Source organism: Citrus clementina, unplaced genomic scaffold (genome assembly GCF_000493195.1).
Source record: "Citrus clementina cultivar Clemenules unplaced genomic scaffold, Citrus_clementina_v1.0 scaffold_2, whole genome shotgun sequence".
Taxonomy (NCBI): domain Eukaryota; kingdom Viridiplantae; phylum Streptophyta; class Magnoliopsida; order Sapindales; family Rutaceae; genus Citrus; species Citrus x clementina.
In genome coordinates, this window is record NW_006262688.1 from 22,742,230 (window position 1) to 22,764,012 (window position 21,783).

General features: G+C 35.1%; 5 protein-coding genes across 7 annotated transcripts; 2 read left to right on the forward strand and 3 right to left on the reverse strand.

Moving 5' to 3' along the window:
- The first annotated feature begins 345 nt into the window (after window positions 1-345).
- On the forward strand, window positions 346-2,079 carry LOC18050927. Its single transcript, XM_006447551.2, has 5 exons — window positions 346-790; window positions 901-1,022; window positions 1,431-1,522; window positions 1,623-1,709; window positions 1,800-2,079. The coding sequence occupies exons 1-5, from the start codon at window positions 429-431 to the stop codon at window positions 1,905-1,907; spliced, it is 771 nt and encodes a 256-aa protein (XP_006447614.1). The 5' UTR covers window positions 346-428; the 3' UTR covers window positions 1,908-2,079.
- A 326-nt stretch (window positions 2,080-2,405) lies between these two features.
- On the reverse strand, window positions 2,406-7,966 carry LOC18050928. 3 transcript variants are annotated; one of them, XM_024190335.1, is made up of 19 exons: window positions 7,741-7,966; window positions 7,482-7,556; window positions 7,038-7,155; window positions 6,754-6,941; window positions 6,526-6,633; window positions 6,201-6,265; window positions 5,878-5,983; window positions 5,708-5,791; window positions 5,173-5,319; window positions 4,962-5,090; window positions 4,603-4,670; window positions 4,295-4,328; window positions 4,120-4,204; window positions 3,747-3,814; window positions 3,555-3,668; window positions 3,409-3,444; window positions 3,179-3,265; window positions 2,839-2,930; window positions 2,406-2,689 (listed from the first exon to the last, which is right to left on the reverse strand). In XM_024190335.1, exons 1-19 carry the CDS (start codon window positions 7,957-7,959, stop codon window positions 2,593-2,595), a joined length of 1,920 nt encoding a protein of 639 aa, XP_024046103.1. In that variant the 5' UTR covers window positions 7,960-7,966; the 3' UTR covers window positions 2,406-2,592. The 3 variants fall into 3 exon arrangements, with proteins under 3 accessions (XP_024046103.1, XP_024046104.1, XP_024046105.1); XM_024190336.1 differs by lacking the exon at window positions 3,555-3,668; XM_024190337.1 differs by lacking the exons at window positions 2,406-2,689; window positions 2,839-2,930; window positions 3,179-3,265 and having other exon boundaries at window positions 3,563-3,668.
- LOC18050929 lies at window positions 7,895-9,779 on the forward strand. Its single transcript, XM_006447555.2, has 2 exons — window positions 7,895-7,973; window positions 8,886-9,779. Exon 2 carries the CDS (start codon window positions 8,924-8,926, stop codon window positions 9,353-9,355), a length of 432 nt encoding a protein of 143 aa, XP_006447618.1. The 5' UTR covers window positions 7,895-7,973; window positions 8,886-8,923; the 3' UTR covers window positions 9,356-9,779.
- Window positions 9,780-9,953: 174 nt separating this feature from the next.
- Window positions 9,954-13,684, reverse strand: LOC18050930 (serine/threonine protein phosphatase 2A 59 kDa regulatory subunit B' gamma isoform). Its single transcript, XM_006447556.2, has 2 exons — window positions 11,685-13,684; window positions 9,954-10,843 (listed from the first exon to the last, which is right to left on the reverse strand). The coding sequence occupies exons 1-2, from the start codon at window positions 12,897-12,899 to the stop codon at window positions 10,454-10,456; spliced, it is 1,605 nt and encodes a 534-aa protein (XP_006447619.1). The 5' UTR covers window positions 12,900-13,684; the 3' UTR covers window positions 9,954-10,453.
- Window positions 13,685-17,059: 3,375 nt separating this feature from the next.
- LOC18050932 (chromatin remodeling protein EBS) lies at window positions 17,060-21,101 on the reverse strand. Its single transcript, XM_006447557.2, has 5 exons — window positions 20,639-21,101; window positions 20,085-20,427; window positions 19,878-19,946; window positions 18,264-18,402; window positions 17,060-17,470 (listed from the first exon to the last, which is right to left on the reverse strand). The coding sequence occupies exons 1-5, from the start codon at window positions 20,709-20,711 to the stop codon at window positions 17,444-17,446; spliced, it is 651 nt and encodes a 216-aa protein (XP_006447620.1). The 5' UTR covers window positions 20,712-21,101; the 3' UTR covers window positions 17,060-17,443.
- Between the last annotated feature and the right edge of the window lie 682 nt (window positions 21,102-21,783).

Here is a 21,783-nt window from a genome sequence, read left to right on the forward strand (position 1 = left end):
AATATATAGATATCAAACGGGTTATTGGATAACCCGATTATTTTTTCATGTCGGGTTTGGGTCTTAATATTTTGACACAATTATTAAATGGGTCGGGTTTGAGTCGACCTAAATTTGACACGATACGAAACTGACACGACACGAACACGATTCGATGACCCGTTTTGCCAGCTCTAGTTGAGAGGTCTTGTAAGAGCGCATTACCACTTTTATTATACGTTTCTTTAATACAATGTTAAAAATAGTGATCCCGATGTTTTATATATAAAGAAAAAATATATTAAACTATAAAAAGCTTGGACAACAAACTGAACCCATAGTATAAATAGCCCAATGAACTCGAAATCTAGTCAGCCAAAATCAATCCAAAGAAAACTTAAATTCCGCAACTGTCCAAAAGAGTTAAAAAATACAAAATCAGAGGAAACATGAGTTTCCTTGCGGGAAGATTAGCAGGAAAAGAGGGAGCATATTTTTTCCAAGAATCCAAACAAGCCGTTAACCGCCTTGTAGAAAAAACACCCACCAAAACAAATGCCAACGTCCAATTACAAGCTTTAACATCACCGGTGGCCAAGCATGAAGCCCCAGCTGACGTGCTTCCCGAGGTGTTGAGACACTCTCTGCCGTCCAACATCTTCGGACGACCCTCCGATCCGTCGTCTCTTTCCAGGTCATCCAAGTGGGCCCTACACGGTGACCCAAATAAATGGTCCAGTGTGTCACCTGATGCCTTGAACCCTCTCAGGGCTTATGTGTCCTTGCCTCAGGTCACCTTTGGCCCCAAAAGGTTTGATTTTGGATGGTGTGATGTAATGTTAAAGTTTGGTTCTTTTTTCAGTTTTGTTGTTGGGGTGATGCAATTTTTGAGTGTTGACGGTGGTTTTGGTGAATTTGTAGGTGGGAATTGCCGAACCAAGAGCACTCAGTTTTGGCTTCAACGGCTAATGAATTGAGGAAGGATAAGTATACGGGTGTTAATCCTGAGAAGCTAAAGGCTGCTGCTGAAGGACTTCAACATGGTAGGTTCCTAATTCTCTCTCTTGCTCAGCTTAATTTGCTGTCACTCCCCGTTTGGTATTTTTGTTGTTGTTTCCAAAATTCTAATGTACATGATTTTGAAGCAACTAGATGGGCTTGATTCTGTGGTTTGGTTTGTGTTTAAATTGGAATTTTTTTTTTTTTTGGCTTGTTTCAGATCATAACAAAAAGAAACATTGGTTTTTTAAAGAATATTAATGAATGTCAATGTTTTGTCTCTGAAAACTTGTGATAAACTAAGAATCATATGACCTAGTTGAAAACCAAGTTTGCTTACTTATGCAATAGACTTGCATTTATTAGCTATCAATAGTGGTTTTGCATGACTGTTCTGTTTGCAACTATGTTTAAGCTCATTCTAATGGACTTTGTTAATGGTTTTTCTGTAGTTGGGAAGGCATTTGCAGTCGCGACTGTGATAGTATTTGGTGGGGCTAGTCTGATCTTTGGGTTCACAGCATCCAAGCTGGAGATACAGAACGTAAGTATAGTTCCTTTGTGCCTTGATAATATTCTTCAAAATCATGAAAGTTTTGCTCAAACTTGCCAGAAGTAATCTTTTTCTCTCTCTTTTTTGTTAGACTGATGAAATCCGTACTAAAGGAAAAGACTTGGTTCAGCCGAAGTTCCAGATGATTAAGGAGCAACTGACTCCCATAAAAACTTGGGTATGTAAGATGAAATTTGTGAACACAATTGCTCTACTTCTTCCCTAGAGTGTTATTATGCTTGTCCTGATCCGGAGCTTCTAATCTCAGGCAGAAAACACTCAAAAGAAATGGCATTTGGAAAGTGATGAAGATATTAAGGAGAAGCCTATGGTCAAGGAACTTTCAAGAATTTTGGGTGCGAAAACATCTACTTGATATTCATGTAATTCTTTTGTCCTCGTGTACTCAGAATAGTGTTCAAGAAACTGTACTGCAGCTATATCTGCAAATCTGGTAAGGTAGGGGGTATATTGTTTTTGAATAATATGAATGTATATTGTTGTATAAATAATTAAGACTGAAATTCTACATGTTAATTTTGAACCTAGACTATTGTGTATGTGTTGTGTAGCAATATGAAACTCGTTGCATTTTGCTTTTCAAATGAGGATCTGCAGAGTATAAAACAAATTCAAACTTCTAATCTCCCAATTATTCATCCTTCAGGGTGAAAGACTGAAGAGTTTACGCGAACTCAATCATCATTTGCAACCTAATATTGGTCAGTGAAAACAGAATCTTTAAAATGTTAACATAGCGTGCTTTCATCTCATCCCCTAAAATTGTGGAAGAAATTGTGGAAGAGAAATCGAATTCCAAAATGTTGTGAATTATTTTTATTAAATAAAAATTATTACAAAATTATCTGTACATTGAAAAAGAATGACTGTATAGCTATTTGCATACTCGTGATAATTAATTTGTGAACAACTGAAAGAGCTTCAGACAGCACAAAAATCTTTGATGAATTTCCAGATTTGAGCTAGCTGACAAACCAGACACAGAAGATCCAGTTCACAATTAAAGTTGTAACTCGTTAATCCTCTTTGAATGACTTCTTTCATAGCTTGTAATCTAAACCTGATCCGTATTTCCAAGCCTCAAGGTATCGGTTCCACTCGTACTTCATTCTCGGAGGAAATGCGTTCAACAAAGATCTTGCGAGAGATGCAACCAAGAACTAAGTTTAGTGAAGAAATGATGAAAATGAAAAAGAATTAACAAAACACATTCCTACTTGTAATGTTGGTTAAGAACAGAAACATTATAAGTATGTCGGCATACTACTGCATAATCATATTGTTACCTTATCACAGGGTCAGCAAAGGTTGAGAGAAGAGTATAATAACCCAGCATGAAAAAATGTCCCGACCAGTCCACAAGCACAGGGATACCAACCTGAAGATGGAAAAGATACATCGACCATGAGTATCAGTATCTTTGTCGTCAGTTAAATTGAAGATATAAGTGGAAATGTGGAATTCAAATGATTTATTAGTCATAGCAACTTATGTTTTCAAGTTAACATGCAAACATCGACAAACAAATCATAAAGAAAATAAATCATCATCATCTTGTGCTATTTGAGCTAAATGGTATGCTAACAAAGACAGTCTAAGTACGGAGGTTTCGGACTCATTAATTACCTGCTTGAATATTGATGGAATAATTTGAGGTTTATTTAGCATTACCAGACCTAGTGTCTTGGCAAGAGGCCCAAACTTTATGACATCCTGAGACAATAAAGAAATTCAGCAGAAAATCAGCATTTTGATTTTTATTTAGATTGAGTTGGTTACAGAAAATTAGTTTCTCGCTTGAATTCATTCAATAAATTGATATTAAAATATCCAGTGGAAAGAAATACTTAAAGGACCTGAAGAAATGGTCTCAGCACCGGATCACTCAGCTTCTGCAGAAAAGGAACAGAAATTCATCAGCCAAAGACAAGGAAAAAGGACTTGAAGCACATGTAGCAGAACTCAGATGGTATTGGCTTCAACCATTAGAAACATAAGCTACCTGCATACATTGAAAATTGACATAAAGAAGCTCATTGATAAAATCTGGTGAAACATCAGACTGTTGCTTTGCTGACATTGCACGTTGAAATAGCCATGAAGCACTTAAGTTAGGCTGCATGACATGAATTTTGCTTCAGGTTTTGTTCAAAGAACCTTTTTTACTGTATAGCCTGAAAGAAGAGTCACGAACCATGTATGGATTCAGCAGGGACAAGCTGTATGAGTCAACAAAATCTCCTCTGACTGCCTCATATACACCTGTCCTCAAGCAGAAGAAGAAGTGCACAAGTAATTAATAACTGTAATTTTTTTTTAATGCTTGTATTTAGGCAGCATGCAAAACTGGGTCATTCATTTTTCAAAAAATGTATGATAAATAATTCTATCCCATTGAATTCATTACAGATACAAGTAAAAGGTTGTGAAAATAAATAATGATAGATCTTAGAAACATGCATGATTTCTCTGTGATAACATTTGACTTCAGGCGCTGCAAAAGAACTCATTGACATTCTAAATTTGTACGGTGCTAACTCTACAGAAATTGGAGATAAAAATTGTACCTGTTGATAATCTCCCAAGATGCCTAGTCAAGCTCCCAAAACCACCAAAAGAAACAGGTGATTGTATGCCACTAGCATCACCAAACTGCAGGGGGGAAAAAATGTAAAAAGTTGCATTTTATTTCTCAAATGCAGTAATCAATTGTATGCTTTAGAAGTGTATAATATAAACCACCTGTAGAATACGATTAAATGCAGCTGGCAGTGGGCTGTCAAGTTGATTTTCCCCATTTAGAAATTGAAGATGTTAGAGTTGGAGAACACAATTTCCCAACATATAAGCAATATAAGAGTAATTTTTGCATTGAGTAAAGGAAATAATAAAAATAAGAAGTGGCAATCTCTGTATTTGATTAAACATCTGGTATGAAAACTTTTGCATTTAGTTAATAAGAAATTAATAAAGAAATTCCCAAGTTACATAAAAAAGACCGAATATATTAATGTACATATTATGAGGTTTAAAAGTTTAATTATCGACACCTGTCTCGATATGTAGGAAAAATTCCATATATAACTCTCTGAATCTCCAGATTGTCAAGGGTGACTCCCTACAAAGTTAAATAAGCACGTCAACATCTATGCTAATAGTGAGGGCATCATAAAATGAGGGGAAATAAAAAAAGAAAGAAAAGAGATATAAATAACACACTGTTGAATCTGCAAGTATAGTTGTGCAATCTTGAAGGATGGAAAAACAAACAGAGAAGTACATTTCTCAGGAGAATTAATTAAAAAAAGGCAAATTGATGAAAAGCAGTGGCTATGTCTTACATGACAGCAGATGCAAAACAAGAAAATTATTGGGTAAAGTGGAAGTCTGATTTGTAAAAAACATGAACCTGATATTCTGGCATCAGATCCCAATAACGTTCTAATAATTCTTCCAGTTTTGGAGACCCTGCTTGAGGATCAATGTAAGTGAACATGTAAGTAGTACGATCCAAGGGACCGGAGCCAGCTGGAAATGCCTGTTAAACATTTTTAAGACCCTTGATTTTCAGAATAAAAAGTCATTAATTGATATGAAGGGTACACAAAAATGTAAAATACCTCCCAAAATAATTGTACTTCTGAGTCTCCAACTTTCTTTACGGATGAACTACTATATATGACATCACTAGTAGAGTTATCCTTAAAACCACGAGCACAAGATCCAACAACCAGGCAAACGCCATCCGGCTTCCTACCACTTCTTATCTGTACAAATTTTAGTACACTGAGAGTTGGTTTCTGCCTAATTGTGAGCATAACTAGATGTATGTATATATGAAAATAAATGAAACTTGTCTTTTAATATCTAAGTAGAGAGTTTATTCTGCTACTCTCAACCTAATTCATTGCTAACCATGAAAATGTTCAAGAGGATAGACCTACACCAGTATGTACTCTTGGGGGAAGGACTAATTGTATATTTACCTGAGAGGATTAGCTATTTATTTGCCAAAAAAAAAAAAAAAACGTAGGCATGCATTGACATGTCAGTATAAGAAATTAGATGATCTACTATTTGCAAATGGCCCCTGGGTTAGCAGATTGATGGAGGGCGATTAATTGTAATAGATCAGTTATGTAAAAGGAACTTGACCTGTTTCACCACAGGGGAAAAGTTCCCCATTGCATCAATTATAAGATGAGATGACAGGATCTTTCCCTCAGCAAGTAGCAAAACCTATGATGAAAGATGAGGTTATGTTGAGGTCTTAAAAATGTCAATTAACAGACAATATAGTACTTTTCAAGTGTCAGTAAACTCACTGCCGCATTTTCATATGTGCAAATACTGGACACGCTGTACCCCTCAAAGATGACTCCACCGAGGGAAATAAAACGCTTCTTCACAATTTCTATAAGCTTCGCAGGTCTGATATGCAAGTCAAATTAATGTCATTAGTAGCAGAACGAGGCCAATTTCACAAGGCAAAGGACAAAGATAACAAAATATTTGACAAGAGTGAATGGTTTGTTTTCCGTAGCTATTAAGAGTATAAAAAACAATAAACCATCACTCTTGTTTTCACACTATATTCATAGTTGAACAAATATGTGTGCACAAAAATATGAGGTCGACAATAACTCACGAAACTCCAAGATTGAGAATGTCTTCAACCCAGATTTCACCCTTCCCCTCAAATCCACATCTATTCTGCACAGTTTTAAAAAAACCAAGAGAGAAGATAAAAATCAATAGCAATAGAACCAAAGTAGCACAATACAGAGCATTTTCATATTACTTGCCATAGCTACACAACAAAATCCGAGCAGGAGAAAACCATTTCTAGAAGCATGATGTATGGAGACCAATTGACAGCCTAAGACAAAATTTGAAACTCATAGATGGCTCTATGCCCCAATATGAAATTACAGAACTTACAAACTCCAATCAGTAATGATTTAAGAGCTTACAGGATTAAATTTTGTAGCTGTAGCTTCATCAATGTCATCTTCTACTAGAATTCCTGATTCTACAAGTTCCAAGAGCTCTTTCCTTGAGATATTCCATTCTTGTTCCCTCTATTCATTGGTTAAGAAAACAGAAGTGACATCTGTTAGAACACCTGATATTTTAAAGAAAGTTTTTTCACTTCAAATACTGTGTCTTGATTCTATAATCAACTTCAGAATCCAGTATACCCCTTTCAGTGTATTTCTTTCAACAATGGCAACTCGAAGACCCTTAAAACTCAATGCTGTTGCTATGAAGATTCCCAAAGTACCTCCACAAACTATAACATCAAATGTACCTACTGCTTTGTCAGACAAATCAGACTGGCTAAACAAACCAGCATTACTTGAAACAACCTGCTGGATTTCTTGCTGAACTGCAAATGAGAAGTAAAGATCACCCAACAGCCAAAAATCGTGCTGTATGTTGTATGAGCAGATCAGATTACATCAAACAATGAACCAACACTTACCTGTTTGAGTAGAACAAATGTTAGACCAAATCTGATCCAGCCTCTTTAAGGCGTCGTATGAGTACGCTCCACCGGCACCACCAACTTCCCCACTAACTGAAATGCTCTCCATTATCCTCTAGATAATTGAAATAAGAAAATTTTAATTGAATTAGCATATAACAAAACGATTAGGCATACTTTATTTGACATCTTTCGAGTCAAACATTTTCATACTTATTGCTGCACTAACTGTGGCAGCTTATATAAAGATGATGCTCAGCTTAGAACAACACACGCTCATAAAAAAGTAGAAATGCTAATACAGTGTATTAACTAAAGCCTAATACCTTCCACGCAATTTAAACATGGACCAATGTACACAACTTTACTAACTACACATTTCTAAGAAAATCATTAAAAATTGAATTAAAATGAAACTTCTAAAGAACCATGAAACGTTACCCGGGTTCTAGAGGGAACTGCTGCTTGTGGTTGCAAGCATATACACCTTCGAGATACCTTAGTTTTTGCATGAACCTGTGATGGAAAATGAGAGACCCCATTAAAGTGTCTTAGCTGCAGAAACACCATGAATTATAACAAAAGCAAATTCTAAAGTCTCCCAACTGGTTGCAACTCCCTTTTTTTTGCCCGTTTTACATTTTTATTATCCGAACTTACTCTCAACTAGAAACTACTTGTTAGTTGTGTGTATAAAAACCTGACACGTGAAGACCAAAGCTCTCCCTTTTGTCTTCTTTCCACTGAAAGACGCGGTAACTGGTAAGCAAGAGCCTGCGGGTGAAATGTAACAGGTCACCGGTTCGTGACCCAACAAAAATCTTTGTCGATAATCAATTAAAACCTTAGCTGAAGGGTTTAAGAAGGATAATCTTCTCGGTTGCCCTTTCTTCTTTTTCCCTAGACAACAGATTTTCATATATTCAAGAACAGGTAAATACCCACAGGTTTTTGTTTCCTCTTTTATCTCCTGATTACCGCTAACCATGTTATGATTTTTCTTCTTTCCTTCTGTTTGCTTCCTGGGAAAAGAGGGGGAAAATGAAAGTGAGCTGAAATGAGAATTTTGAGACTTTAACTTCCAGAAATTTTCTATGTAATTTTTTTTCCCTTTTTCTTTGGGTTGTCAAATAATGAGATCCATTACCCTTAGCTTAATAGTTCTTCACCTTTACTGTATCTTCTTGGGTATCAAACAGAGGTTGCTTGAAAATTCTCTACCCTGGATATTTTATTTTCTTCTAGATATTCTCTCTTCATAGTGATTTACTGTTTATTGCTTGAAATGCTGTGATGTATTCCAAGACAGTCAAGTGTGGTTTCAACTATTCTGATTGAACTTGATAAGTGGAAAATTTTATTTTGCATTGAATGCTTTGTGATATGGTTAGAGCTCCTCCACTTAACAAGGCCATGAATCAAATGAAATATTTCCTAGGCTTTGTCTGGTACATAGGAAGTTGTTTGATAAGAATGTTTGTGTTTGGGATCCAATTTGATCTGGAACTTCACACCAATCTTTGCCAATATGTAATGCAAAATTTGGCAGCAAAGAACAATGTTATTGATATCACATTCACTTTGGCTGAGAGATGTATTTGAAAGAATTTCAACATGTTTACTTAATATTGCCACTACTATCTTGTCCTCTATTGACATAGTGAAGTTTGTGTGATAATTTACTTAATACTATCTTGGATGTCGGCATTTAAAGGGGTTCTCAGAGATTTGATTTATCAAGCAGCTACGGTCTTGGTCAATTGGATCTATTAGTTGATGCATATGGTTGATTTAGAGGTTATGAGCTTCTGAAAGATTTGACACAACTATTGCCATTTCGTGCAGGTTACCAACATTGGCTTAGAGACTATTATCCTATAGGTATGGCAGGTGCGATTTCTGCGCCAACATTGGGCTTCTTCTCTGTCAAGAAAACCAGCAGAGACTCCAGAAAATTAAATAACGGAAATTTGCCATGTCACGGTATAAGGGCAATGCGGGTGGAAAAGCCTCTTGAGGAATTATACAATGTGAGGGTGGAGAGACAAGTGTCACCCGAGCGACTGAAGGAGCTTGATGTTTCAAGATGGTCAATGTGGAAGACTGGCAAGTGCAAGCTGCCATGGGACTGGCAGGTAGACCAACTAGTTTACATTGAGGAAGGAGAGGTGAGGGTTGTGCCTGAAGGGAGCCAGCGCTATATGAGATTTCTGGCTGGAGACCTTGTTCGTTATCCCAAGTGGTTTGAAGCTGACCTCTTCTTCAATGGTCCATATCAAGAACGTTACAGTTTCCGTGCATATGGGGATGATTAACAGCCCTTCAGCACAGCATGGAATGTTATCTCTATCTTGCCTGATCTTTAAACCTTTTTAAACTTTAGAATGTAGAATGAATTTGAGACATGAATCTATATTTGGGCAATATTTAGTTGTGTTGTTCTAGCAATAGTAATGCATTCCGTATACAGACCGTTTCACAATATTTAGCAAATGTATCAAATGGTTTTCATCACAACACAAAAGCATGCTGCCATGCAAGTGATAATGATAGGATGCAGGTTGTGTAACGACTACAATTACAGTCCACAGAGAATCTCACTCCCACAGCTCCCCTTGGGGCTCAGGCACAACTTCTGCTCATTCCAGAATTCCACTTACCATTGTAGTCCTCCAAATCAGATGTGTTTAGGAACGAGGTTGCCATGTTACAGCATCTGTAACACACACACCCAAAGCAAATTGCACACGTGTCCTGACTTACAGAGAAAAAGCAATGCAAATGCAAGGTTGGGGGTTGGCTGAAGCTTACAGATGCTGTAACTTAGCCAGCTCGGTTTAGGAATCCACATCCACATTGTATATTCAGTACCAACACCTTGGAAAACCAACTACATCATCCCTAGACTCAACCTAACATCATAATCAGACATCACAATTCATAGTTTCATATCAGCAACCATTGGACAATGGTATACAAACAAATTACCGCCGAGGTGCTATATACACTTGGCTTAAAATTCAACAGCGAGCAAAGATGCACTAGATTAGAAAGTAAACGCAACTTAGACTAAAAGGAACATCTTTGCATTACATAAAATAAATAATTATCAGGTAAGAAATCCAAAGACCTGTATAAACCAAATCCCTTATCCTTATGATACACAAACACCTCCATGACAGGAGAGGAAGAGGGATAACAAACAATTAAGGAATAAGCCGAGAACCCAACGAAAGGAGACACCTCAATATCCACATAAAATCTTCACTTTAATCATTTAGCTGGTAGATTTGCATAGTAGGACCCAAGGGAAGTGAGACCAAACAATTCCTGTATGGCACCATTTGGGTTACTCCCTTTAACATTCCACCTTGGCTACTTAGAATAAGCTCTTCTCAATGTGCATGCAGCTCTCAACTAATGGCAGTAGCCCGTGGGCTGGTGCTAGGGGCAACAGCAACAGAGTAGATGAACTTTGAGACGAGCACAGCCTCATTACTTACAGCTCTGGAGGCAGCCAAATCTTCCAAGCGTTTCCAGGTTGATTCTCGCTTCTCCTGTGTCTCCTTCTCCTTCATTTCGTCCTCTTGGAATCTGGCCAAGCACTCATCAAATAGAGCTTGATCGGCATCCGAAAAAATCTTCCTGACATTCAGTGTCAGACTTTGAACAGCTTGATTCCAGTGACCCCTTGTGTTTCTCTCCAAAGCTGGGAAGATTATGGGCAGTATCACTTTCCGGTTTAAGTTGATCAGATTCCTTATGTGATCATTGTTCCACAAAAACAATGCACGTTCAGCAACCTGGAAATGGGACATGTTAGATCATTATCCCTCTCAGTGATATAGGATTTAACCTCAAATTATACTGCTTCATGTGGATCAATGAGATAGTTGACCAAAAATGAGTCCACATCACATCAATAAGAAGTCCAAAATCTGGCATGTGTGCCATAAACATGCACTTTGGCATCTTTGACCACTTATGAATGATTGTAATACAACAATACACTCTTTTGTCAATATAAATCTATTTCATACCTTGTTTCATAGGGAACCTCAAAGTGGCTCTACTTGACAGTTTCTTTGTAGGAAAAGGAAGCCATATCAATAGAATATATTTTTTGGGCAAGTAATATACAATAAAAGTTCAGCAAGTGTGATTGCTGAGTATTAAATTTTTGGCAAAGGTAAGGTTGTTGATGCATGAGGAAATGTAAAAGGTCTAAATTGAACACCCATAAAAATGGGTTAAATATTTACAAAGAACCACAATCTTAGGGTTAAATAGTGAGGGGACATTGTGCTTGGGTGTCTAAAAATATAACAGTAGAAACTTGAAACACATATGATGACACCAACATCCAGCAAAAATCTCATAAATACACAAATAAAGCCTATTTTCCAATGAAAAACATTTGAGTCCTCACAAGTTCCTGAAAAAAATTTCCCATGATTATCTCAAACACTTCAAAGATGGAACTTGAAATAACATCGATTTAAGTGAAAACTGATCATTTCACAATAAAATTAGTTTAGTAAGACATCAGATATGAATAATTAGTAAACTTTCAAATTGTAAAATAACCAAAGATTTTGTAATACACTTGCAACATAATTAATCAATAAAGAAGACATTACATACCTGAAAATGAGAGCTGTTGAGGCAGCGGCCAATTTGGCGGAAGAGAGGCACCATGCAACGTTGAAATTCTGCAGCCTGGGTAGCTTCTAGAACTTCCTCCAGCTCACCAAGGAACATAACCTCCTTGGAACTATTAGTTAGGGGCCAATACTTCAAAAGACCTCTAATGACAGTGTCAGCTAGCTTGAAATCTTTCTCCACAAACTGAGTAATGCAATATGAAAGTTGTTGGTGGTACATTGACACACACTTAGGTTTGTGAAGGGGAATCAATGCCCGAACAAGGAAAAGCTTGTGCTCTTCCTTCAAAGGCAGAGCAAATCCATTAATAATACTCCCCAAAATCTCAAGCAATTCAGCAATTCCATTGTGCTTTTCTGTCTCAAATATGAATCGATAGAAAATATTGTTGATGGCTTTTCTAATAAATGGTCGGTGCACCATGAACTTCCCATAAATCCGATGAAGAATAGTCTTCAGATACTCCCTCTCTCTTTGGTCCTCGGAATCAAACAAATCTAACAATCTCAACACAAAGGAATGGTCAATGTACCTTTTAGCAAGCTTAGCATCAGTCTCTGGTGAAGCCACAAATCTAAGCAGAATTTCATACACAACCTGAAGATGAGGCCATGCTGGCTCCATAGCTGGTTCCTCCTCTTCGGGGTCATACATATCCAAACCCTTATTATCAGAATTCGAAGACGTAAATGTTCTGAACAGATTAACAGCTACCATCTTTGTAATCTCTTGCATTGCCACCTCATTGAATTTTGAGGTCACAGATGACATGTAATCAACAAGCTCAAGCAAAGTTTGCCTCTTTATGTCCTTCTCTTTAAGATTCTTTGCAGGATCATTAAAGTCGAAAATAACACAACACATATTCAACTTCCTAATGAACAAATTCGGCTTTTCTGCACTGGGAACATCCTTAAAACTTGGCAAAGCCTCATAAACACTGGAATTCAACAGGGAACCAACCTGCGTTGCAGTGGGAGCTGATTTCTTGCCTTGATTCGATTTAGTTGTTGGGGCAAGAGTCCCATTGTTCAAACGTGAACCTGAATTCACAGACTTTGAAGAAAGCAAATTGGCTTTTGAGCTATTTATTGAATTGGGTACTTGAGTAGAGTTCAAAGACTCACCATTTGACTCATTGTTCGTTGATTTTGAGGGTTTTCGAGGTAGTTTACCTAGTATTTGTTTGATCATATCTACAAAAGCCTTTACCCTAACCCTAGTTTATCTCAAACAAAATCAAACTTTTCAACCCCGAAACCTCTCAAGATGTACACATTCCTACCAGTATTACAATATACACCTAATGCGTACATAAAAATAAATAAACAAATAAATAAAACCCTATTCCAAAGTTAATAACTTGATCAGCCTATGAAGTAATAATATACAATTCCAAAGATTTGATTTTGCGATAACAGAAACCTTGGAAGAAAGATTACGCTGAAAAAACAGATTGTATGAAGAAGAGAAAACAACTTACATTGACGACATGATTGGAAAGATCTGAGAAATTGCAAGAAAGTGAGAGGAAATGCAAGAAGAAAAACCCCAAAAAAATCTGAGCTTTAAAGGATCTTTCAATTGGTAAACCCTAACATGTTCTTTTTGAGCAATTCATTTCGAGATAAATACAGAGAGACAGAGAGAAAAAGGGATTACATAAACATATAATTAAAATAATAAAAAAGAAAACAGAAAAAAAATATCTATTGAGGTACAAAATACAGAATACAGAACACTGAAATTAAATTAAAACTAATACTCTCTCTCTCTCTCTCTCTCTCTCTCTCAAGTGTTTTACTTTTTTTTAAAAAAAAAAAAAATTAAGGAAGTGTTTTGGTTGATGAAAGTAAAAGCAAAAACAGAGGTGATTGGGAAACATGGCTTAGATGGTTTCATTCAGAGGGATCGTGACATTACGGTTATGTCCCTCGATTTTGAATGTTATATGTGTGACTGGTGATCGTGATGTAAAATGGCCCCGCTGATCATCACATAATTTGTAGGTGGATGGGTCCCATTCCCTGAACTCTGTCGATTCCGTTGACCTCGTAAACTCACTGACTTTCTCAACCTGATCCGATCTTCTGATATTTGTTTACTTTTGTTTTTTTTTTTAATTAATAATTATTTATTTTCATAATATTATCAGGAAATAAAAAGTAACATGTTTTATTATATATTTTAACAACACTCTAGTCATTTATTGAGCAACAAATTAAAAATACTACTCCGTTTAGTGGGTTTTGATACAAAATGGGATTTTTCCTACCCTTAGTATAATAATGATGCATTATTCATGAGTCCTTGATAGTTGATACTGTCTCAATTGAACTTAATCATTTAATCAATTGAATCAACTTTCGGTGCCAAAATTAATTAGAAACTTTCCATAGGGACCCTTTTCCGTGCAAGTGTGACACAAAAAACAAACAATTGACTAATCATTTACTCATTAACATCTATTAATTTATTGAACAAATTCCATGCTATCTAGAGGGCAGCTGGTAGCATGGTAAAAAGTTTCACGAAGTAAATGCAATGCCAATGAGCATGGGCTTTGAACAGAATTTTTTTTTTAAAAGTGAAAGAAGTTAAAAAAAAAAAAAGGGTTTGATTCAAAACCTAGAAATAATTAAGGGTAAGAAGCCATTAAACAGTGTCATTAAAGCTGGGCAGCTGGTAGCATGGTAAAAAGTTTCACGGAGTAAATGCAATGACAATGAGCATGGACTTTTAACAGATTTTTTTTTTTTAAAGAGTAAGAAGTTTTTTTTATAAAAAAAGTGGGTTTGATTCAAAATCTAGAAATAATTAAGGGTGAGAAACCATTAAACAGAGTCATTAAAGATGTGTTATGCAATGAAAAATATCTGAAAAAAAAAGGCAAAATTTGCTTTAACTTTCTCAGGTACTTCTTTTTGGGCACACGAGAAAAGGTTTCTATGAACAAAACGGCAAAAAGTAGAAGGAGAAGAGATGGCTGTTGGCTGATGGCTGACGGCTGACGGCAATAGTTAGTGCTTTTTTTTAATTTTTATTCCCCTTATTTGTTGGTTTTACCTTTCTCAGGCTCATGCACTTGCCCTGCCATTAGAAGTCAAGAATCTGCAGAATCCAATCCATCATGCCGTGTACGGTGGTAACTTTAATTCATTTTTCTTTTTTTTTTAACCCCCAAGTTATTATTGTATGGTGGTGAAAAGTATGTGATCCGAGGTGCACACGTGCAAACAGCCTCAGAAATTAAAGCTGCACACGTGCTTGTCCACCTATTCCTAAAAAGCCGCACACGTGAGACTTGGGAAAGAGCGTGAATGTGAGTGATGCATCAAGTTCAAAAAATCACTGCTGGTAGACCAGAAAGCTGGTGATGAATTTATTAATGCATTTATCTGCTATTGCCGCTTCGAAATTTCACCAGACAAACAATATCCCTTTGGCTCTTTAATCACGCTTCAAGATTCCGATAACTTACTTCAACCCTTTAATTCTGTCTCCAAGGTTATGTTTGGAAGGTAAGATTAAATATAAGATTAGATTAATTAATTATTTTATGTTTGATAAGTTTTATTTTGGATTAGATCATAGGACTAAATTTAAATTTAGTCCTAAGATCATGGGATTAGCAATCTCAATTAAAACATGGGTTTGGTTAGGATTTACTTAAAAACAATTGTCTATTTAATTAATTATTACTTGAATATCTAATGTATATTTAATTTAATAATCGCTATGTTAAAATTAATCATGAAAATTAATAATACTAGTAATTGGTTGCTTTTTTATATAATTTGCTAACTTTTTGATAAAATAAAATATATTTAAAATATTTAATAAAATTTAAATCAAATGTTTAAATAATTTTTACTTTAATTTAACGTAATCTAATTTGTATTTGCTTATTATAATTATGATTACCCAATAACTAATTTTCTGCATATTTAATCTTAATTAATTGTCTTTTAAATTAATATTAATAATTATTTTATTATTAAATATTAAAAAATAATTCATATTTATATTTAAATGTCAAATTAAATATTATTTAATTTCATTCAAAAATAATTTAATATAGTCCAATATAATACCATACCAAATATAAGACAATATTATATAATTCAATCTTAATATATTAGTCCAATTTAATCTTGCGTGCCAAATGTAACCTAAGGAAACATGGTAATATAACATCATTGCAGTGGATTATAAGTTTCAGCTCATTTAGCAGGTAGAACAAAAACAAAAAGAGTTGAACTATTGTCACCCCTCTATAATTCTTATAAAACCTCTCTCCTATTGCAAGTACATTAAAAGACAAAATAAATCTGATTATACCATTATATTTATCTTTTCAACTCTTTACACCCATACAACTACACCAAAGTCTTTTACAATTATTGTTTCTTCACAAACAACTTTTTCTTGAAAAATTTTTAAAAACTTACTCTTAATTTAAACTTTTTTTTAATTTAAAAAATAAATAATTTGAAAAATAAATAATAGCTATTTGAGTCCACTTTAGTTTACAAATCTTTCTAAATTTTATAATAATAAGTTTTGTAAACTTATTTTTAATTTGCAAAACTTTCTAAACTTATTTTTAATTTAAAAAAAAATAATAAACTATTTGAGTCCACTTTAATTCTACTTAATTCATACAAGTATTTGATTTTTTTGAGTAAAATATGTATGATTTAATAATTCAAAAATTTATAAAAACAATGTTTGTAATTGAATTGTTTTTCTTTTTGAGTTAAAAAAACTGAAAAAATGAAAAAAGATATTTTGGAAATTAAAGTAAATTTTGATATAAAAGGAGTTTGAAAAAAAAGTTATAGGATGTTAAAAGTCCCACTCAAAAAAAAAAAAAAATGAGGACAAAACAAACCCCACACACCCAGAAACCAAAATGGAAAAAAGGAAACAGAAACGATTTTAATGTGCTAGGAATTAACCAATGTTATTGGTTTTGCCCACTTTTTTTTTTTTTTTTAATTGGGGATATACGTTTAGCCCTTAAATTATTTTCAGTGGTGTCAAAAGATGATAGTACCCAATGAGAATGAACAATTCCATAAGCTTCCACTAACACTCTTAATTTTCTCAGGAAACAAACTATGTTTACATATGGAGAAGATTTAGATAATAGTGCGACTGGTGCTGTGTGTGTAGGTTAGCACACGGCCATAGATAGGACTGATGGTTTTGATTCATGTGTTGCAATATGATATCACAAGCTTGGTTTCTGGCAGTTTTAAGTTTGAAGTGCTAAACCGGTGACTCTGTTAGAGAATATGTGCAAACCTGTTGGTTGCTCCACGCAATGCTTAATCTTGGAACCCGCCGCAAAATTCAAAGTAGAGTCATTATAACATTATTTCAAGAAATTATACCAGTATCAAGCACATCACAAAAAAATCCATAGTTTCCCTTAAGATTTTGTTTTAAAATGTTGTTATGGGCTCTCATTTCTCAAATAAGATGACAGATTTATGCACAGATTCTAATCACCGCAACGTCGCTTATCACAAAGTTCTTTCTAAACTGTAGCACACAGACAGAAACATTGAGACATGGTAAAGGCAGAAATGCCGCTGGTTTACGCAAAGCACAATATCTTGTCTGCACTGTACAACTCAACATCACCAAAGATGACAACAACAACAACAACAATGCAGGAGCTAATGTGCCAGGATACCAGTACCTCCTCATTGTGCATTGTGGTCACTTAGTCATCTCTTTCTACGTTTCGGTTCCACCTAGCAACAAAATCAAAGATGGCAATTCATGAGAGAGTGGAAGAAAACTGATTCATGATCAAAGTGTTACATGTGACTGAGTAACCAGATATATGAGCAAATCTTGAGAAAATCATCCATAAAAATGTTTAACTGACTATTCAAGGAAACAGGCAAAACTGCACCATGATAAAAAAAAGGTAACTGCTCAAAGTTTTCCGCTGATTATGTAACTATCTAATCTACAACCTAAATAATTATATAACAAAAAGAAACGAAAAAACATAAAGGAGAGAGAGTGCACTTCCAGCCAGGAGCAAGAGAAAGCCAAAATCATATTAAGAATTTGGAAAATGACGATGCAAAAATAGTAAACCGTCATGAAAACAGTAGTCATAATATGAGCAAATCTTGATTAAATAGATTACTGTTTTAGCTCCAGCGTGAAAAAGATTTAACCTTCTACTTGGAAAGCATGAGCATATGCTCTACAAGCAAGTAATAAACTAAGAGCAATAGCACAAGAAAGACGGAGAGACACTGCCCAACAATAAACCAAAAGCATCGGGAGAAACCTAGGTTCAATAGACAGTAAAAGGATGACGGTACAAAAACTCATACCCAAGCTATCCGAATCACGAGAAGGAAATCGTAACTGGTCCTTAAAATATATATATGATGGGTGGCAAAATCCAACAATGTGAGAGTGGTCCTCATATGCTAGACAATAAGATAACCACAGGTGGAAGCTAACCTACTGGTTTTTATCCTGAAGAATATAAACATACACAAAATGAAACATGTGTGCTCGCACCTTAGCTTCGACAGACGGGGAAACCGAGAATGTATTCAAAGATCTTTTGGCATCAACATCCGATGAACAATCAGAACACAAAAAGTGATCCAATTTTTTTGCCTCCTCTATGGTCATACCCATACAAGACGGATGGAACCTGCAACACAGATATTTCATCAGGACAGCAAGATTATCATCAATATTGTCATCATCATTGATACTACGATACAAATCATACAACCTCTACAGTAAAGAGAGCAACGACCACCAAAAGCAGAGACATAACTATATCATAAGAAGCAAATGATAATTATTAAAATATAATGAGCACCTCCAAACAGACTGAAAACATAAAACATAAAACATACTCCTAAAGTTGAGGACCAACCAAAAAACACAAGAATAAATGCAACTTATTTCTTATCCTATTTTCCAAATTGAGTAGTCTACAAATTTGGCCAGCCTAAATAAAACAATAATGTAACTTGCAATACAAATTACAATTGCTATTGCACTGGTCTCTAAATAGCTTCTAGTTGCATCCATGTTGTAATATGATATTTGATCTTGCCAGTCCAATAAATTAATCTCTTTCAAGTAATTACACAACTTCTTCCTATAAGTAGCCGAGGGATACACCCAAAATATGTTATTCATAAAACAATAATTATAACATACACGTGTTAAACCTAGTTTCACTTCCACACACCCAGTTCCTCACTTGTGTCAAGGTAGAGAGAACATGCTAGAAATATATAATGTATGTAAAGAAACTCCATAAGTAAGAGTTCAGCTTGTGAGAAAGAGACAAACCAACCATAAGATCATTAACAGATTACCATCTCAATTGGAGCAGAGGAGCAGAGGAAGATTACATATAATTCAAAATTGCTAAACTAAGCCTGGGATGAACAGAAAATATCAGGAAAGTTTTATCTGGATGCCAGGGACGGCAGAAGTTGATCTAATGCATAAGATCTGCAGCCTTAACACAGTTAATAAATCCTGCAAATGTGCATTCTATTAATCAATTTTTATTCCTACAAAGTAACCACATGCAAGCCAATGATTTGCTTGTATAAATTACCAAATCTGGACTAATAATAAAATTTATTAATGAAATGGTATTAGGATTATTAGACAATTAGAAATATGTAAATGCCACTTGGCACTTGCAACTAAGACAACTAGATAAACCTCAACAATGCCACTTTTCATGCAACATTCCATCTGCTCCAGTAATTACAATTAGCTTATGTCAGGTTCAGAAGTGTGTTCAACCAAACAGAAACAGAGCCTAGAGAAATGGTTTTAGCCAATTTCCACATTCCTACCCAAATTGGAAACTTTTAAATTGTAAAAGCGTTTCTTTTTGCGAAACATTCATAAAAATCAGCAAATCAATAGCAGGTCGAGATTAGAAATGTATGCAAATTCAAGAAATACAGAGAGAAAGCAGTAGAATGTAAATCATAACAAGCCAAAATCATTAAAATCTCAGTAACTTCAATAATTACAAGATTACAGACTCAAATGAATCTAAACCCGCCTGAAAAACTGAATTAAAAAAAAAAATCAATTACAGCACACCATCAAAATTACAAAAGAAAAAATGTATGCAACAATATTTACCAATCCTTGCATCCCTCACACTGCACCATCAGGTCGTCTGGGTTATATGGCATCTCACATTTGCAATAACTTCAAAATCAAAACACAAAACACATAAGTACTACGAAAACCGATTACCCAAAAGCATAAAACCTCAACAAACAAACCAAAATGATAATAATAATAATAAAGTAAAATAAAATAAAAATGTGAGGGAAGGAAGCTCACACAGCCACGCGGTCCGGAGTGAAGCCTCCAGTGGCAGCTTTATATTCAAACCTACAAAAATAATCCTCGGCACCAACATTCTCAAGCTTGGTGTAGTTCTTAAAAGTGTGTACTGTACATTTCCCTTCAATAGTGTGAGCACTTTGCACATCATAGTGGTCTGATAAAAACAACTCCTTAGCTCCATGGAACTGTCTCCGCCCTCCGATTGACTCCTCAGGTCGATAGTACCACCGTACACGAACTTTCACGTTGTTCCGATGATCAGCCTCAATCTTCTCCACACGCGCCACGTACGGGGGCTTATCAGAGTCCGCTGGTCTCATTAGCACACAATCACCAGCTGCAACACACAACAAACTAATCATTAAAACAGAAAAAAAATCCAATTTTTAGGCAAACCCAAGTTGCAAAATATAAATTAAAATATCAATTTTGTAACTTCAAGCCTGGAATACGCAGAAAAAAAAGAAGAAGAGATTTTGGGTTTGTTTAATCAGAGATAAAAATGAAAAATAAAATCAGGGTATTTGAGAGAGAATGAAAATACATACGTCTGACAACTTTGTTGGTGCCTTTGATGTTGTATGAGTCAAGGTCTTTTTTCCCAGGTTTGGTTTTTGCCATGAGAAAGATTGATTTTTTTCTTTTTCTTTTTTTTTTTCTGTTTTTACTCGGCAAGAGAGTTTGAGGGAAATGTATTCAATTTATTTGTTTGATTGCAAGGCCTTCGTGGGTTTTGTGCAAAGGTTGAGCGTCAATGTTCAGTGCACAGAGAAACCCTAGACAGTGCAGACTGCAGAGAGAGAAATAGAGGAAGATGGAGAGGGAGAAAGTGGGGTTTTTGTTGAGAAGCCAGAAGAACAGTAAGTATGACACGTCAGCATCAACTATGGTCCAGTCAAAAGTTATGCATTGCCTGACCATTTTTAATGTGTGGACTCTTTTCCGTCTCCATTTTATCTCTCTGTAATTGTAGTGTAGGCAGTGTCATTGTATTTTTTCATTTGATCATTCGTAATTCAATGTTCGGATCTCAACGTTCTTTTAACAGAGACGTGTAATCAGATTTTGATTTCTTTAATAAGAAAACTAGATAAAGAACATGAAGCCGAATACTGATCAGTTGATGTCGAAATTCTCTCATTTTGGAACCCTTCTGCCACCTATCATAGGGAGTAGATGAAAATGAAACTGCAACCACTGTCCACTAAGTTGTAGAAGTTCAATGGTCGTTGTTTTAAAATTGCATATTATTTGCCAACATCGGATTAACAGTTCAAATTATTCAAGAATTATTCAAGATTCTTGAAATATCATAAATAATTGTTTGTTGATTATTATTCTCATTTGGGCCGACCTCAGACTCTAGGGGTAGGTGATCAGAAAACCAAGGTAATTAGATGACGGGTAGAATCTATCGGGAGGAATTTACAATATGTTTATTGCACTATAAAAAGAGTAATGATACAGCCACAAATTCTTGTATAAATTTATTTTGTACAAACTGACGTGTCATTAATTCATTGGTTGAATGAAAATATAAATTAATAAAAACAAATCATGTGGGCCAAGTGATATTTAATTCAACTAATCTTATCATGCCACATTAGTTTGTACAAAATAAATTTGTACAAGAGTTTGTGACTGTATCATTACTTCTATAAAAATAGCATTAGTTTTGTAATCATCAGTAGCA